General features: G+C 39.8%; 1 protein-coding gene across 1 annotated transcript in view; it reads right to left on the bottom strand.

Annotated features, from left to right (window-relative positions):
• The window catches only part of NQR (ARP protein (REF)), a 135,721-nt gene that overhangs the window by 102,471 nt on the left and 13,843 nt on the right, over positions 1-19,407 (bottom strand). Inside the window, exons 3-5 of the mRNA XM_089157237.1 lie at positions 13,604-13,785; positions 6,898-7,003; positions 6,604-6,680 (exon numbers count right to left, since the gene is read on the bottom strand). Coding sequence (XP_089013363.1) covers positions 6,604-6,680; positions 6,898-7,003; positions 13,604-13,785 — 365 coding nt within the window. The remainder of the gene's footprint in view (positions 1-6,603; positions 6,681-6,897; positions 7,004-13,603; positions 13,786-19,407) is intronic.

Below are 19,407 nucleotides of genomic sequence, written 5' to 3'. Positions count from 1 at the left end.
GGAGATTTGCAGAACAGGCCTCCCAAACCAGCTTCTGAATTTACTGTTAAAGGAGGAGAGAGTTAATTTGGAGATAGAGGGCATCGAGGTACAAGCTTCTGGTTTTTGCATCTCTTCCAACTGTTGGAGATGATTTTCATGATGATGTTATTGTTTCAACTGTACTGGATAATGATGTTTTCTGATAGCTTTGTTTGGTAGGAGCTGCTTCTATTCCATAGATCTGTCTTGTTTTAATTGCAGTAAATTTGGTTGGTAGGGTGGGGAAACAATAACCTGGGAGATTGTCCTTGGAGGATGGGATTTGGAGTACAGTGCAGAATTCGTGAACTGTGGAAGGAAGCTACACCATCGCCATTCAGAAGCCCAGGAAAATTGCAGCATCAGAAGAACCTGTCAACTATTCTTTCACACCAAAGGAACCTGGGAAAATGGTGCTCTCCATCGATAACACTTCTTCTCGGAGGAAGAAAGTTGTAGTTTACCGATACTTCGTGCGCAAAAACCCAGCTGCATTGCAGTTGTTTAAGTTCAAAATTTTCTAAAGCTAACAATATTACTAAGATAGAAGCTTCTAATCCATGTTTAGGATCTGGCCTAAAGTCTGATTTCTGCCTTGATTTGTAAGGTAGAACATGTGAGTCAGGCATTTATTCAAACAGCTTTAGGCCTATGGCTTTGTTTCGACTGAATAGCTAATTTTTATATATAAAGATGATTAGATGAGTGAAGGAGAAACTGGGTACTTGTTTAATTATAGAAGAAGCTGTTTAGTTTTGTAATTTGGTTCCCCATTTTTCTGGGTTGGAATGGAAATTTGAAATTGCAGACGCTTCCAGATGCTTGGTTCTTGGGGGCAGAGAGCCTCTGGTCATGGCTGATAGCGTGAGCCGTGGTGCAATATGTGAGTTGTCAATTCATGTGAATCCCATTTTAGACTCATTATGTGCGTTCCATCATTATTATTATCTCATCTTTCACTATCTCTGCAACCTACAACTCATAAGCTTTGTGATTGAGGCTTGGTCTGGTTGGTTACCTGGTAGCAGAGAGGATTCTATTTTATGTTTTGGATTCATGTATGGGTCTGATGCAGTCGTATCACCATGACTAGTTATTGAAGACAACTTGTTACTTCCGGCAAAGGCAGGCAGTGGTCATTGGCAGGGAAGGGGTGGTGATGGGGTTTCCGGCGATGGCGGCGAGATATAGGAAGAAGAATCCCTTCACCCACCTAGTGAGCAAAATGGGAGGAAAACTTAATTGAGGGTAATTTGGTCTTTTTATACCTAGAAGGGTATATGAATCATTACCAACAAACTTAACGGTCAAAGGTTTGACCGTTAAGAGTGGGTAACCAATTTTACAATTTGATCAAAGTGGGCGCCATGCAATTTAGCCCGCTTAAGTGGGCAATCAAGAATTATAGGCCCACTGAAGTGGGCGCCCTGCAAAAGACTCTAGATGTAAATGTAATTGATTGCAGATCCAAGGGATCTATATGTAATTTGCTGAATTTAAAAGATAAATTCAAGAGAAGAATGGATCAAGACTAGTCGTGAATCCATTAAAATTGGCATCCGAAACAGTGGGAAAAGTCAACAAATAGTTAAGAATTGAACTTTAATTCATTAAAACATGTAGGAAATAAATTTATTTCATATTTAATTATCTGTTGTTTGATATTCTGGTTATAATATTCAAATAGACCCTTAGTGGCAAACTTGACACTCCAAGCAACCTATTGTTATAAATACAAGTGAGTGCTCTGTCAACTTAGACAACCAATTCTCCTATTCCCTCAAAATGGAGACCTAGCCGGAAAATTCCGCCTCAATTGTCCATCCACTTCCTCCTCCTACTCTTTTTCTCCTTCATTTCCTTCTTGTTCTTCTCTCTTAGATTCCAGAACCGACTCCTCTTTCTTTTCCTCCCTTCTTCAAAACCCTTCTTTCTTCTCTCATTTCCTTCCTCTAAACTTACCACAGCTCTTGGAAAGTATCATATCTATCTGAAAAATTATGACCTAGGTGTTGCAGTCCCTTTCTTCCCAACAAGAGGTACCACGTAGACCACTCTCGGTAATTACCATATATTTTCTCAAAACTTGAATCCTATTCTTTCCAACACCCCACACGTCTTCCCCCTCCTCTCCCCTTCCTCCCTTCTTCCTGTCCGTGGCTTCCTTGTCTTGGTCTTTTTGCGTTTTCCTTTCTTTCTCTTTGTTTTGTGTTCTTCTTTTTTTTTTTTTTTAATTTTTTTTCAAGTTTTCTAGTTTGCTTTGATTTTTTTTTTTTTTTTTTTTTTTTTTTTTTTTTTTTTTTTTTTTTTTTTTTTTTTTTCTTTTTTTTTCTTCGGCGGCGTGATCTTTGACTAGCTCCCTGTGTGTGCTTGGCTTGTTGTGCCTCTTCGTGTTTTTCCTTTGTACATTATAGTTTGGTGACTCACTTACCGTGGGTTTGGAGTTTTGATGTGTTGTTTCTCTTCGCTGATCTCTTGTCCGTTTTATCGGTAGATGAGTGGATATTCCCAATATTTTGCGATTTTAAAAGAATGTTGAAGAACTAACTCTATTCTACCTATCTCCTCCCTGTCCTATGCAATCGGAGCTTCTGTTGGTTTCTGGGGGTCTTGGAAGGAGTTTGGGCGTTCCTTCTTGGTGTGATCTGTCCCCGTTAGCCCCATTTTCAGAGTTCTTCGTGTTGCGGGTACCTACTCTCGTTCAGCTTTGGCACGTTTCTCAGGCACCTCGGGGGCGGTCCTTGGTGGACAATATGGGCGCTCGGGTATCCGGAATATCCGTTCGCCCTCTCGCGTTAGACTTGTCATCATTGTGGTCGTCCGACATATTCCTGTTGAAGCTTCTGGGAAGCCCCCACCTGGTGAATGCTTATCCTTCTCGCCCCCATGTTGTCCGTCCCTTCCGCCTTGGCTCGCGCTCTGAGCGTCGCCTTTTTGGCTGGCGTCCGCTTTTTTCTTTCTTTTTAAATCACGAGAGAGTGCCTAATCGAGGCTATATTGATATTTATTAGATTTCGTTGTAGTATTTATTGTTTGAACCTATATGCATATGTATAATGCCTACTGTGATCATGTTAATTATAAACATACATTGGGTTAGTTCTTGCTCGTCTCACACTCTCCTTCCTCTATCCCTATCTCTTCCTCTCTTCCTCTCTTCCTCTCTTCCTCTCTTCTTCTCTTCCTTCCCCCTGCGCATGGTCGTGCCTTCTTCTCTTCCTTTTTTCTCCTTTTTTTTAGGACCTATTGTGTGTTTGTGTTGTTGGATGCTTGGGGTAGTCGTTTGTTTTTTATTATATAAGATATGTGTTTAGGTGATGTTACCTATTTCCTTCGCCTCCCCTCGCGCCTCGGGCGCCTTGTCGCTCTCGCCTCTTGCCTCCGCCTTGCCCCTCTGCCTATGCCTCCTCTGTTCTCCCGGTGCCGGTCGGGGTTTATTCTTTCCTCCCCCTCCCCTCCCCTGCAGTTGCTCTGTTGCCTTTCACCACATCTCACCCTGGATCATTGTTCGGCTTCGTCTTCCGGGCTGTTTTTCCTCTTTTGTTCCATCATCCTCTTTGGTTACCTTGCTGATGGTTCTCTATCTGTTGGGTGGGTCTTCCTCCTCCTCCTTACCCTACCCTCGTTCTTTCGTCCTTTTGTCTTTACCTTTTCTTTCATTTCTTCCCTTCTTTTGTGTTCTTTCCGGCTTTGTTTTTTCGGATCTTGCGGGTCTTTGCCTTGTGGGGGTTGTTCTTTCGGGAGATATCCTCTCTGCTTGTTCTGTTTTCCTCCCCCATCTCTTTCGGTTGGGGCATCCCTCTCGACCCTTTGGTGTGTTTTCTTCTCTTTCGTTGGATTGTGGTCTTGTCTTTGGAAACTTCTCTGTGAGTTTTCCTCCTCGTTCCCGTCGCCCCCTTTCTCTCTGTTCTTCGTGTGTGGGGACCCGTCCGTTGTTCTCTTCGTTTGTCTTTGTTCTTTGTGGATGATTTTTCGTCCTTGGCTTTATTTATGAATCTTCTTATTTGCATATTTTGCATTTTGTTTTGTTCTCTCTTTGGTGTTCCTATTCTCTTTCGTGTGTATGCCGTTTTCTCTCCGTTTTGTATTTTGGCTTCTTGGGATTCTTCACCTCTTCGTGTTGATCTCCTCCATGGGGTTGCGGGATGCACTTATTGGAGGTCCCCTTCTCTCTTTTTGGATGAGGTTCCTTCCTTTTGGGCTGTGCGTTTCCCTTTTTCTTATTTGTGCCTTCATCTTCTTGGTGGCATTCCTCTTCTCTCTTTTTCCTTCATCTCCTTTTTACTTTACCTCCTCGCGTTTTGGTTGTGTGTGTTCTTCGTATCTCGCCATCTCTCTTGTCCCGTGCCTTGTGTTTTTGTGGGGTCTCTCCCTCGGTTCGTTTATTCTTCACTTCGGTTTTTGTTCGCGTGTTCTTTTTGTCCTTCTTTTCCCCGATCTCTTTTCCCCTTGTGTCTTGTTTTTTCGTGTGTCTCCCGTCGTTCCTTCCCCTCCCCTCTGCCGCTCCCGTTCTCCCCCCCCCGCTCCCCTCCGCCCTCGGTCTCTCCTCTCGTCCGCTTTCGTGTCCGGGCTTCCGCCTCCCTTGATATTCCCTTGCTCTTCGGGGGTCTCTTCTTGTTTCTCCCTCTCTCTTTTTTCTTTCTTTTTCCCGGGTTCTCTTCCTTTTCTCTATCGGTTATCCTTTCCTGTGTTCTTGGCCTTGTCTCCGTGTCTCGTTCGCCTTGCATCCTTGGGTCTGTGCCTTTCCCTCGGCGCTTTGGTTGTGGTGGTATTCCCGTTTTCCCTTTCGTTGCTCCCCGCTCTCTCTTCCGGGCTTGCTCGTTTTTCTGTTTGTTGTCTTTTTCCCTCTCCCTTCTTCCTCCTTTTTATCTCTTTGCCGCTCTCGTGCCCTTGTTTTTGGTGTGGTCCTTCCTTCGGTCTCGGTGTTTGGCCCCGTTTGTTGCTCGGGGTGTTTTCGCCTCCTCTTTTGGTCTCGCCCCTCCTCTTTGGCGCTTCTCTTGTTTTTGGGTGCTCTTTGGTTCCTCGTTTCTTTCTCTCTCTTTCTTGTGTTTTGTTGTGTTTGTCTTCTCTTCGTTGTGGTTCCTCTTCTTTCCCGCTTGGGCTTTTTTTCGGGTTGTTGCCTCCGCTCTTCTTTCTCCGGGTTTCGGTTTGCTTTCCGTGTTGGGATCCCTTCCTCCCTGGTGTCTTGTTTGCGTCCCTTCTTGTGTCCGCCTTGTTGCTTTTCTCTGCCTTCCTTTCCCGCGTGTTTGTCTTTTGTCCCCTCCCCGGTGCTTTCTTCTTCTTGGCCCGCCGGCTTCTTTCCTTCTCTTGTGGTTCTCCGTCTGTTGTGTCCCTTTTGTCCTCCCGCCTTCTTGGGTCTTGTTCTGTCCTTGTCTCTCTCTTCTCTTCCTCTCTGGTTGGTCTTCTCTTTTTTGTGCTCCTTTTTGTTTCTGTTCTTGCTCTCCTCTTTCTCTCCCTTTGTTGCCCTTTTTCGTGGGTTCTCTTTCCCCGCTGTGGCGGGCCTTCTTTTTCCCGCTCTGGTCGGTTCCTTTTTGTCTCTGTTTTTGCTCCCGGGGGGTGTTGGCTTTGGGTTTCCTCTTGTCTTTGGCTCTCTCTGGTTTTTTTTTTCCTTTTTTGCTTTCCTTTGCTTGTTTCCTTTTTTCTTTGGGGTTCTCCTTCTCTCCCTCTCTTTCTCTCCTCTTTTTTTTCTTTCTCATCCCCTCCTTTTTTTTTTTTTTTTTTTTTTTTCCTTTTTACTTTATCTAATTGCTTCTAGAAGAAGTTCTTTATATTTACAATATAATTTCTGGTTCCAGTAACAAGATGATTGAGGAGCCAATAGCTTTGGAGGAAAATAAAACTCAGAATTGTGCTCCCTTCCCCCAGGGAAGTCCACAATTGGCAATCGGCTGGATTTTCATGATCAAGGAAACCTGATGGCTCTTGCTAGTATGAAGGCTACACTTGCTGCAAAGGTATGCTCAGGTATATGGTGTGGATTATTTAGAATTCATCACTAGAATCTACAAAAGAATCAGCCTCTCCTGCAAAGCAAGGGGCTAGGATGCATACATGTGGCCCTGCTAAACCCTGCAGAAGTGGGAACCTCATGCCATAGGATGCTCTCTTTAGCAGCCAGTTTTACAATATGGAGTTGGGCCCATAATACTGGAAGATAGATGGTAGCCAAGAGTAAGGATGGCAGGGCCTTAAAAGGTGCTCTTCCTGCCCCCACCTCAACTGAGAGTAGCCTTCTAAATTGGAAAATCCCATGAATATTTTACCAGGTTAAGCATGTATAGACGAGCAATCTTTTGCACAAACAATATCAAGCACCACGCTACCCTATATCCCTGTATGGGTTTGATACATACAATAGCAGAAAAAAATTATCTTGAGTCTGCAAGTCATCTCTTCTATTTATTTTACTTGCCAATACTAGTTTTTCCCTAAACCTACTATCTATATCAACCATCATCAACTCCATCTGCCCTAAAACCTACTTATAAAAACCTAGGACTCACTGTTTGTCGAATAGAACAATAACTATTTAAACTCATGAAACAACTAACATTAATAGGAAATATTAAACTCCACTATTACCTCAGGGCAAAGCACATTGACACGAATTCCTTGACGCTTATATGGAAGGAGTGATCTTGTAAATAATACCACACCACCTGTGAAAAAATCACCCAATAAGATCATGAAGGAAATGAAATGGAATGAAAGCAACAAGGAAAGGAAGTGCATTTGCTTTTTCTATTGGAAATCAGAATAAGAAAAAAGAATGGAAAGGGTGTATGCAGTGCAAGAAGCTACCACTGCTGCTGGTTCTGAGGCAATAGGTAGCAAAGAGGAAAGAATCAAAAGAAGAAGACAAGAACAAAAATGGACCTTTTGAACCCGAGTATATGGGGTCAGCAATCGTTGGATACAGTCCTGAAGCAGATCCTATATTTATAACAACACCAGGCTTCTGAACTTTTAGCATTGCTTGAATCTGTTCAAACAAAAAAATGATTAAAATAAAGAATCAAATTCCAGATTCAAAATTTTCAACTAATAAATGGATGGCATACAATCGCAAGTAGAAAATTTCAAGCATATGCAATGAGAATCCAAATTAACAACTATAATTTAGTTCAGGCATGCAAGAACTATTGTAATTTATGTTCTGTAGGGATAACTTTGTTCTTCCTTTTTTTGGGGTAGAAACCCTGAGGGCGTACCTTTGTCCCGTCTTGTTATGAGGATAATCAAGTTCTAATTTTCGTTTTCTCTTTCGCACCTAGCTAGGGAAGTTGTGCAATATCTCAGACTTCATTAGAGAAAAGAATATGTGAGAAGTTAATCTCACACAAGATCAACTTGTCCAAACTCCTCTCTTCTTCTCTCCTCTTCTCTTCTCTTCCTCCTCTTTTTGCAGTGCCTCCTGCTCTCTCAGTTGAACTGAAAACCCCTAATTTCCAACTTGGTATTGGAGCAAAGATTCCCTCTAGCTCGAAGTCAACTAAACCACTGCTCCCTTCTCTTCTCCTCTTTAAAAACTGTAGAATGTGTTCCCATAGAGGCTGTCTTATGTAAATAGCATGGATAGATCATTCCTTGGAGTTGTTTTCTTCAAACAAAGTTATATGGATGATCAAAGCTATTCATGAATGTGCAAGCCAAAGGAGGAGGGAGGTTTACGGATCCAACGCATTAAATATTTCAACACTGTAGGTATCCTGAGGCACCTTTGGTGGATTGCTTCCAAGAGAGAGTATTTGGGTCAAGTGGGTGCATAATAGGTATCTTAAACAATATTCCATATGGACAGTCAAACCACTTTTAAGTTGCTCCTAGGTTTGGAGGAAGATTCTAAAGTACAGGGGCAAGGCAGAATCTCTTATACAGCATGTCATGGGTACTGGAAAGGGTACCCACATGTAGCTGGATAATTGGCACCCTCAAGGTGTTTTGATTAAACGATACGAAAATACAATCAGGCCAGATGCAAGTTCTCAGCAAATGGAGACAGTGGACAAATTTCTCACTGATGAAAGATGGATGACCTGCATAGGGATATCCACAAAACTAAGAGCTGTATGAGAGATTTGCCACTTGTAGACAAGAATAAGATTGATCATACTAGGCAAACAAGGTGGCTTGGAAAGACTGTCACAAGAATGCTTACCACTAGATAAGCATCGGGAGTATCCCATCAACGAGTACAGAAGTTGATTGGTGGAAAGTGGTGTAGTTTGTGGATTACATACCTAGACATTCCTTCACAGCTTGAAGATTTGTCAGAGATGCATTGCCAACCAGAGATAATTTGTCAAAGAGAACTATCCAGCTGCAACTAAATTGTTGTTTTTGCAGGGTGGGATTAAAAGTGAGATCACCTTTACTTCTTTTGTCACTTTAGTCCTTGGTGTGGTGAGTAATTTTTCAAACGTTAACAAACAAAAGGAGAGCAATGTTGAGGATTAATGAAGCTTCTGTTTGGATGAGGAACTATGTTGAGGCTGTTCAAGAATCTTCCCGAGATCCCAAGGAATTTTGGGATAAATCAAGGTTTAAAGTATCCCACAATACTATAAGATACTAGCCGATAGGTATCCATATTGGACACAACTGATACAATACATCTGGATACATCTCTCTATTGAATTTCACCAAAATACAGTAGACAATATGATACAGTATTCAATACAGGACGACACGTCGACACATCTCTTAAAATCACATGATCGATACGATACTTGACACCGATACTTTAAAACTTGTCGGGAGTGCAGCTCGAGATCCGCTGGGATCTCTCCTTATCCCTTGGGAGCATGTGCCAGCTCGAGACCCCATGGGATCTCCCCTTGCCTCTTATAGTCTTATGTATTTTATTTTTGGCATTTTTGGGCATACATAAACCTGCCTTGTATCTACCTTAAAGCAATACAATACAGCCTCCCTTCTGGCTACTTCTCCTCCTACTCTTGCTCTTCCTATTTCTATTTTCTGCCATTTGATTGACATGGTATCAGAGCCCTCTTGATACAAGTCAATCCCTAAGCCAATTCTTACTTTTCTAGCCTGCTTTTCATTCCCTTTCTTCTGCTGGTCAAGACAAGGTTCTTATCTACCTATCCACAAGGCACAACTTCAGCAGAATGAATGACTTTTCACCCATGGACCCTTGTCTGTGATTTATTGGTGCGTGCACAATGATGTAAATCTGATCACAGCAATTGAAGCAGTTTTTTCAGTGATTATTTGTGGAGTATTTTATGATGTAAATTGACGAATGATGTTTGAGATCTTAGAAGGAAATTGGTTTTTTGGTGGTTGCTTGACTTGTAAGTAGTTCCGGATGTTGTTGATGATGATGGATATTTTTCAAATCTAAAAAATTCATTTTCTGGTAAGGTTTCTGACTAAATCTCGAAGTATTATTTCCTCCTTTTATATAATGGGTGATGGATGAGGAGAAGAGTTCAATATCCTCCTCTTCAATGAGAATTACTGACAAGAAACTTGATGGAATTAGTAATTATCAACAGTGGCGTAAGATTGTAAAACTTACGCTCACTGGTAGGGATCAGCAGGCCCACCTGAAAGATCCACCTAAGAGAGATTCTGCATGAATTACAATTGATGCCTGTATTCTTGGAGAAATGTTAATATCAATGGAAAATCATGCAGCTGATTTGATGACCCGTATTGATATAGTTAAAGAATTACGGGGCTATTTCAAAGTTCTATACTCTGTGCGTAATAACTTAGCCTAAATTTATGACTTGATTTTTACACATCTGAGAAAAAGGGACAATCTATTACCCAGTACTTTGTTGATCATAAATGAACATATGAAGATCTGAATTCCTTGTTGTCTATTACATCTGATGTGAAAAAGATGCAACAACAAAGAATGCAATTGACGGTTATGGGTTTTCTTGATGGCCTTGGACCGGAGTACTACTCAGTTCGATCTCATATTTTGGGAGGAGAAACTATTGCATACCTCACTGGTACATTTATTTGTCTTCTATGTGTTGCATGAGAGAATTCTCATGATACACCATCCACAACTTCAACCCTTTTAACACACAATGGGAATTATGACACCAGCTGTGGGAATGGTGGAGGTCATGTGGTAATTTTGGTTGTCGAGGTGGTCATGGTGATAGCCACAGGACAGGGAGAGGTCAGAATCAGCAGCAAACCACTAGAGGATTTACTATTTCTGATGGTCAGGGGGCTGCCCGTCTGTCTCCTTATTGTGGTCAGCCCGGCCATCTACAGAAGTTCTACTATAGTTACATGGAAAATCTGGGCAGCAGCAGTATGCCAATTCAGTGACTAGTACTGATACTCCACCACAATCCAACACTTTTGAGGGGAAGATGATATATATGACACATGAAGAACTTGCATGGTACAATCAGTATCTGATTTCAAAGCGTACTTCTTCCACTGCTACTTTGGTTCAGTCAGGTCATGTGACTGTTTGTCTCTCCGCTACTTCCCATCCCTAGATTACAGATTCCAAGGCCTCTGATCATATGTATGGAGAACCAGGTATTTCTCATCCTTGTCCCCATCTACTTCCACTGTTACAATAGCCAATGGGTCTTTAGCAAAAGTTGAAGGCACCGGTATAGTGCAACAAAACCAAAAACCTTGTCCCTGACGTCAGTTCTCTACCTTCCTAATTTTCTGTTTAATCTCATGTCTGTAAGTTTACCAAAACTTTTAACTATTCAGCAACTTTGTACACTGATTCTTGTACTTTTCAAGATTTTTCTACGAAAAGGACAATTGGTAGAGGACATGAGTCAGGAGAGATGTATTTGCTTGAGGATACAAAGTCCCCTATTGCGTATGCCAATGTTGCTTCTCACCAAATCCATTGCAGCCTTGGTCCATCCTCAGAAATTTTAAAGAAGTTAGATCCCACTTTTCAGTCTTTGTCTACGTTCAAATGTGAGTCATCTCAGTTCGGGAAGCTCCACCTTGTGAGTTACCTCTATTAATAGGTTTGCTTTCCTTTTACATTAGTACATTCTGATGTTTGGGTGCGTTGCCTTGTTTCTTCCTTGTTGGGTTTCAGTTTCGTTACATTTATTAATAACTGTTCCAGGGTCGTTATATTTAATGAAGAATAAATCAGAGCTATTTTATATATTTTTTCTATTTGTATATGAAATCAAAACCCAGTTTGATGTGAATGTGAAAGTCTTGCGTCATGATAACACAAAAGAGTACTTCCAACCCCATTCTCTGAGTTTATGACCCAAAAAGGTATGCTTCATGACTCTTCCAGTTCGGACACACCACTACAAGATGGTGTACTAGAAAGGAAAAATTGCCACTTCATGGATGTCACCCAATCCTTGATTGAAATGAAGGTTCATTAAGTTTTCTGATGCTGTTCTAACTGCCTGGAAAAGATTGCCCTAGTTGTAGTCAGAACCCCATTACCAGCAATAATCTTAGAAATTCTCAAGAAAAATTGGAAATACAAAGGGATTCTGTAGCAAAATCATCAAGGTCAACGGACAATCTTACCAATTCTATTTCAACAATTCAAGCCTTAGAAGGCAATGTGCAAAATGTGGTTATGGAGGAGAATCTGCATGGAAGAATTTCTGAAAATAATTTAAATTACGAAGGGATTTTGTAGCGGAATCTTCAAGGTCAATGGGCAATCTTACCAATTCTGTCCCAATGATTCGGCCTCAAAAGGCAACGTGACAAATGTGGTTAAGGAAGAGAAGCTACATGGAAGAACTTGTGGAAATAATTCAAATTACGAAGGGATTTTGAACCGAAATATTCAAGGTTAATGGGCAATCTTACAACTTATGTCCCAATGATTCAGGCCTCAAAAGGCAACGTGCAAAATGCGGCTAAGGAGGAGAATCTACATGGAAGAATTTCTAGAAATAATTCAAATTACGAAGAGACTTTGTAGCGGAATCCTCAAGGTCAATGAGCAATCTTACCAATTTTGTCCCAATAATTCAGGCCTCAGAAGGTAAGTACCAAATGTGGTCAGAGCAGAGAATCTGCATGGAAGAATTTTTGGAAATAATTCAAATTTGCACACCCTGATTCACTGAAACACTCCCCAAAATTTTGCTGAAATGTTGGACCTTGGTTCCATTACCCCCAAGTAATCAAGTACCTAACTATCGTTATAATACAATGCTAAACTAGTAGCCAAGAGGTACATCCAAGTATATGGTAATGATAATCAAAAAACATTTGTTCTAGCAAACCATAACTCAATTAGCATCCTCCTATCAATGGCATCCAACAAGGATTGCACTTGTACAAATTAAATGTAAAGAATTAATTTCACAAGGTGACCTAGAAGGAGTAATTTACATGCAGCCTTCACATAGTGTCACCTTTCCTTCAGATGAAGGGCAAGTCCGTCTCCTATAAAAGTCTGTTTATGGTATAAAATAATCTCCTAAACAGATCAGACAAGCCATTCTAACAAATGGATATTAATAGAGTCAGCCTGACCACACATGATAATCGCATAATTAGATACTTGAAGTCTTCTCTATGAAGAGATCCCCTCTTTGCAAAACTGGACCACTTGAGAATAGAAGGTATACTGATGCAGATTGGGCTCGTTCCATTGCTGATAGAAGATCTGCATCAGGTAAGCAGCCAGTTGTAGCTAGATCTATGCTGAAGTAAAACTTTGAGCTACTGCTCACAAAGTGTGTGAACTTATATGGCTTAGGAGGCTGCTACAAGAGCCACAATTTGACAGTGAGGATCCTATGAGGCTCTGCTGTGTTAACAAGTCTGCCTTAAGAATTGCTTATCCTGTTCAACATGACAACTAACCACATTGAGGTTGACAGACAGATACCTTTTGAAGGAAAAGTTGGATGAGGACTACATCTGTACCCCCATAGTGAAGACTGAACGAGTGGCAGAAAACTTCAGTCTCCGCTGCAGGTCTCATCCTTAGCCAGCTAAATATTCTTCTCTGCAAGCTGGGAACACATGTCATCTACCCTCCAGATTGAGAGGGAGTATTAAACTTTATGTGCAGTAATCTTGCTTTTGTTGTTGTCTAGTCAAGAGACACGTTAAGTTGTAATTTTTTTTTTCCTTTTCTTTTCTGTAATATTTCAGACTTTATTGGTGAATGAAATATGTAAGAGAAATACTCTCACAGAAGATCTATTTCCACCAAACTCACCTCTTCTTCTCCTCCTCCTCATGGAGCACCTCCTTTTCTCTCATTGACTGAATAAGCCCCAATTTCTGACTCAAAGAGGTTCCTATTTGTAGCAACTTTATATTAGGAGTAAGAAAAAGAAAATGGGTGACATCTCCAGTTTCTTCTTGAGGTCATTGTATTGTATATGGTAAATGTTGTCCACACTTCCTGACCTTCGGTTTTTAATCAAAAACTAAACACAAAACATAGGAAATACTACAATAGAAGGACATATAACTATTGTCCAACTCAACTGAGGTCACACCACCTTTCCACAACAAGATGAAAACAATTCAGATCCTCAGATCCTCAGATCCTGTGGATCCACAAAGTGAAGAATCAACAAGTGAAATCAAGGTCAGTTATACATACCGCCAGACGTGTACAATCAATTACTCCAATTAGGTTTATATTTATAACACGTTTCCATGAATTGCTGCCATCGGATTCATCTTGATAAAAAGATGTTGGAGTGGCTATACCAGCAGAATTGATACAAATATCCAGCCTTCCATATGTTTCCAAATGCTTGCCAAAAGCTGCTGCTATATCGCCTGTTCATAAAAGGAAGGTTGATAGAACTATTTATAAGATACCACTACATAATAGCATTGTGCAAAACATTCAAAAGAGATACATATACTGATTCAGGAGACACATACAATATACAGATATGGAACAAAAGTAAAAAAGGATACAACTATTCAATGCCATAAATCCATAAGATGTCTTAAGGATACACGCATCACATAAAGTACACCAAAACCTCATTTTATAGGCCCTTTTCAGGGTTACATATTTTGAGAATTGACATCTCAAATTTAATAAACTACTAAGATTTAGAAGGGTTTTCCAATTATGCCTCAACATTGTCTCCATCATTATCTCACTAATTATTAATCATGTAATCAATACTATCAGAATTGCTTTTGCTAGACACAAAGAATAAGTCAATTTTCCTAGAACACAAATTAGTTAGATAACTTATAGGAGCTTATGGTAAGTGATTTGCAAAACAAAATTATTAGATGTCTTCTGGTGTATGATATCATACTACTATTATAGAAGCATGAACTCATAGAGGATGGTTACATTTTTTTCTTCCTAGAATACCCTCAAACCTTCACTAAAAGATGGTATTAATTATGTCTAGAATTGTAATTCTAATCTCTCAATTAATTGTAATGAATAATCACAACTATTTCTCTCCTTCTCATTTCTCAAAAAAATAATATTAATTACTTGATATCATATTTAATGTCTCTTTTTTCCCGAATAGACAAAGACCTCTACCTTCAAATAATTAATAATAAATAAAAGTCTTTGTATTCTTCCTTTACAACAAAACTCTTTGTATTCCTTTTAAAATAATTAAGAACCATTATAATTCCCCTAGCGTGAACAAAGACCTTGACGTAAAATAGGGATTAAATGTTTGAATTCTTTTGTGTGTTTTATTCAAAACTTTACAATCAATATATACACAACTACTATCTACAAAAATAGATCCCTTGATTTGTGGGATTAATATATACACAGCTGCTATCTACAAAATAGGAAACTTCCTATGTTAGATCCCTTGTTTTTTGGGATTTCAAATATTCATAAAATCAGAGCTGAAATCCCTAGAATCAAGGATTACTTATTTCTAGAATAAAGGGCCAAAGATTCCTAGAATCAAGGATTAATTATTCCTAGAACTAAGGGTCAAAGGTTCCTCCTAATTATACAGTTTTCCACGACCTCTCTCTTCAAATTCCCTTATTTTTCTCGTGCCTATCTCGGAAAAAATCCTTGGACCTCAGACTTTTGGATATCTACTTAATATGATCCAAATCAGATTGAAGAAATTCCAGCAAGTCCTTGAAACTACTAAGATCATCTCCATGGAATGGGATTCCGCTTTAGCTTCCGAGATTGAGGCCCCAAGAAGTTTTAGAAATCTCTCCCTCTTCTTCACCATAGAAGGCAAATTATTATAAAACTCGCAAGCACCTCAACTAGAGAAACCGAGCGTCCGCGAATAGCAAAGCCATTACTTCCTCCTCCAAGAGGAATACTTTGATAATCCTCATCAAGTTCTTATTTGCAGCTTCAACAGCACCATTCATTTTGGGCGTACGCCGCTGTTGGTCGTGCGGTGAGGTTGAACTGTTCACACATCTCCCCCATTTGCTTGTTCTTCCAATTTCTCGCATTATCCGTGATTCTTTCGTTGGGGAGGCTGTATCGGCGGATGATGTTATGCTTTATGAATTTCTGCACGTGTGTCTCTCTACACCAGCTGCAACTCCAACCAGAAGAATACCTCTATGCCTTCAATAATCAAATTTCTTCCATCACAAAAAAAGGTTTGTTACGCTTGATTGAAAATTAGTCCATATCCAGCACAATGAAGAAAGAAACTGAACGATGACATTGCTAGGATCTCTGTAAAAATTACCTTAATCTGCTCTTTCTCTTCTTTTCAGGAAGGCCTAAAGTTTTGTCTCGTGACCTGACATGATCCCACCCTATATTTAATCATTACTTTGTCATTCAAGAGATCACTAATGTTGTAGAGAGAGAGTATCATAAAACTTTGATGTTTTGCTTTTAGTCCTACATAGCACACAACTCTCCTTTCTTTTCAGGTTCTTCCAATTTGCAGAAAAATGAATGGGACAATGAGCCTAAAAACTTATAATTCTTCTTTCTCTTGCCTAATTCCTTCTCAGCTTTTGACTGCCACTGTAGCACATGTCTCAATGGTAAGAACTGTTACCCATCTCCTATAAAGTATTCCTCCACTACAGACTTTTATACTTAAAAGAATAGTTGCTTTACCTGTAGATGCCAATTGAAATCCATCCATAAATTGTTGGTCAAGGTGCTGCTATCTTGCCATGTTGAATCTTCTAGGGTTCAAGCGCTTGTTGGGCCATGGACTTCTTTTTTAAGGTCATGGAGTCTTTCTGGCATGGATCTTTCTAAAGCACTCGCAAACACACCTCTTCAATCATATGCGGTGGCGGCTGTTTGTGTTCCGTTCTTGCAGAGGTGCACAACTAACTCTCCAGTACCAAGGGATTCTGTAAGATCAATTCATAAAGTAAAGCTTATGGGTCCATCTTGATTTGTGAGGTTTATTGAGATTTGCGCAAGTTATGGAGATGCTGCCTTGGTGCGCAAGTCTTGAAGAATTCTGAAGAAGAATTTTACAATTCTGGTTTACATGATTTTTTGAAGATGTTCTGAAGAAGAATTTTTTGAAGTAGGTTGAAAAGACAAAGGAGGCCACAATCTTGTTTCTGAGGCTTGAAATTGTCATAACCAAGTTATTGCGGGTTTTTTTTTTTTGGATTGGCCATCTTGTATGGTTTTCAGACGAGGGATGTGGCTTAAACTTGGTATATATGCCCATTTTAAACCATCCGAAACAATAGCAAAGTTCAAATTACAATAAATAGAAAGTATACCAGATTGGTTGTAGGACTAGGCTAGTAAAACCAGAGGCGGAGCCACATTAGGGCCAAAGGGCCATCCCCCCCCCCACTTTTTTTAAAAAATTTGTTAATTTGTTTATTTTTTCCTAATTTTTCTCTTTCCACATGTGAAATATCACTTCTCCCCCCCCCCCCCCCCCAAATATTCGAAAAATAAATTCAAGGTAAAAATGATGGGTATAAACGTCATTCTCAATAATTATCCAATATACGATAGAACCCCTATTTTTAAGGAAAAAGAAGTTAAATCCAATCATAAACTAACTCATAATCCCTAAAGTCTCTCCCTATTTATTCTCTCTTTCCATTCCTATTTATTCTTTTCTCTCTCCTCTTTCCTCATACGTGGCTTAGGGAAAACTTGGAAAAGCTAAAGCTTAGGAGTTTATTCATAAATCTTCTCCACAATCAGGAATTCCGTGTTCTCTCACTCTTTCTCCATTTTTATTCTCTCTCTTTCTTTATTTATTTTTTCTTTTTATTTGAATTTATATGGTCCCGCGTTCTTTCTTTTTTTTCTTTTTATTTTTCTTTTTTTGGTTATCCTTTTCATTTGATTTTTATATTGTGAATGGAATATTTGTAATTTGTAAAGTAACTAACTACCACTAGCCTTTTACTATTAAAATCATGCTCTCTTTTTTTCCTTTGATGATGATTTTGTCAGATATTTTTTTATGAAAACAAATTAATTAAAACCAAAATAGATTTTGTAAGATATTTCTTTGTTAATATTCCTCATGCTTAAATTTACCTTTTTTTGGTAAATAATTTACTTATATTTTTGTAAGGGCAAAAATGTCATTATTAATAAAAAAAAATTTATATTTTTAATGTGTGTGGACACACTTCTGAACATGATAAAGTAATTCAGACATGGGACCTTCAGTGGGTCCCACATAGGCCCACAAAGTGTGGTGAAAAAGTGTCAATGCTTCCCCGACAGGGAAGTGATCCGGACTCACATTATTCGCCCCCCGTCCTCCCTTTGGAATCTTGGCTCAGCCCTTGAGTATAGCAATCATCTGAAGGAACAGCATGAACAAACTATGGAAAGACCAAAAGCTTGAAAGACTCACTTGTGGCAGCAAATCAGCAATATGCAGGCACTCAATCGAGTTTGGGAAAAGGTATCTTGTCTCCGACAAGATTGGCTCCTTTTTAAGGGTCAAGTCAACTCTAGCATGGCTATCAAGGCAGTAAGGTGACCATGGAGTTCAAGGATCTTAATGAAAAGCTAATATTAAGAGCAACTTAGCACCAACTAACCAACAAAATCTCAGAAATTAGAAGCAAGAAGAAGAATCAATGATTTAAATTTTGAACCAAACCAAAAAGAAAAAAAAGTATGATCAGCCTTCGCTTGTATACGTACTCAGTGGGCAAAGCACTGATGCAAGTCTCACTCAATTCCAACAAATTGGATTGAGAGACAGGCCTTGGTCAGACAAATATAAAGTAGAGCAAACAGCCAACTGATTGGCTCCATACTGATGTAAGCCACGAAATCCCCCCTGGCTGAAACCCAAATTTGGCCCCAAAGGCCTGACCAAGATGGCACAACTAGCGGCTGGCTAAACCCCTTTAGGGGCAATTTGGTCATTTACACTTCTTAGTTAATTATTTTAATTTCAGAATTTTTATTTTAAGTTTGGAGTCCAAATCTGTTTCCACTTCCTTGGTTGAGCATGTCAATTGAGTTCTAGTGCCACTAGGAATCTATTGTAAATAAAGATTTCTTGTGGATAATTAGATTTTTCAGTGCAAGTTAAATCCTTAATATGTTTGTCATTTACTTGGTTGTAAGTAGGAGAGTAAATGGATAACCAAAATCCACTCTCGAATTCACATTCGCATCCGTCAAGTGATATCCGAATCCATCCGATTACTAATAGGATGCGGATATGGTATACCCAAGGTTCAAAAAGTCGGCTTAAATTTGGGCGTCAGTGGCCGGCGAAATCACCGAAATTCCTAAATGTCGGCGAAATATCGCTGACATTTAAAAGGGTTAAAACTTAAAAGTGAAAACTTAACATGGGTTCGTTCTTCATTGTTTGCTGGAGAGCAAAGAGAGAGATCGCTGGAGATGATTTTTGCAGCAAGAGAGATCGCTGGAGATGATTTTTGCAGCAAGAGAGAGAGAGGTTCTTCATTGTTTGCTAGAGAGCAGAGAGAAAGAGATCAGTGGAGATGATTTTTGCAGCGAGAGAGAGAGAGAGAGATTGCTAAAGATGATTTTTGCAGTGAGAGAGATAAAGAGAGAGAGAGAGAGAGAGAGAGATTGCTGGAGATGATTTTTGCAGTGAGAGAGAGAGAGAGAGATGGCGGCTAACATACCTGAGATTCTTCCCCGACTGGAGCCAGTGCTTCCCGCCGATCCGCTTCCGAATGCGCACAAAGTTGATTGCGGTGAGCGAGACAAAACCCATGCATTGATATACTATAGAGAATAGAGGCTTAAATCTGATTTTTCTCATTTCAAAAGGAAGTGAGAGCAGGCTATTAAAGAAATCGATGTATTTGAAGGAAGGCAAGAAACAATACCTTAGGGTTTTCACAGCCAAAAGAGGGACCGGTGCTTTGGTCATGTTCCTGGAGCATAGAACAACTCGCCGGAAAATGTAGAGTAACTGCGATTCTTGCCGACATTTCGCTGATTCAGCGATATTAGTGATTTGTTGCCGAATT

The sequence above is a fragment of the Hakea prostrata genome, chromosome 5 (genome assembly GCF_041222555.1).
Source record: "Hakea prostrata isolate BN-2017 chromosome 5, UWA_Hpros_2, whole genome shotgun sequence".
Lineage (NCBI taxonomy): Eukaryota > Viridiplantae > Streptophyta > Magnoliopsida > Proteales > Proteaceae > Hakea > Hakea prostrata.
Note: the sequence above shows the minus strand (reverse complement) of the source record. Positions and strands in the feature narration are given on the sequence as shown.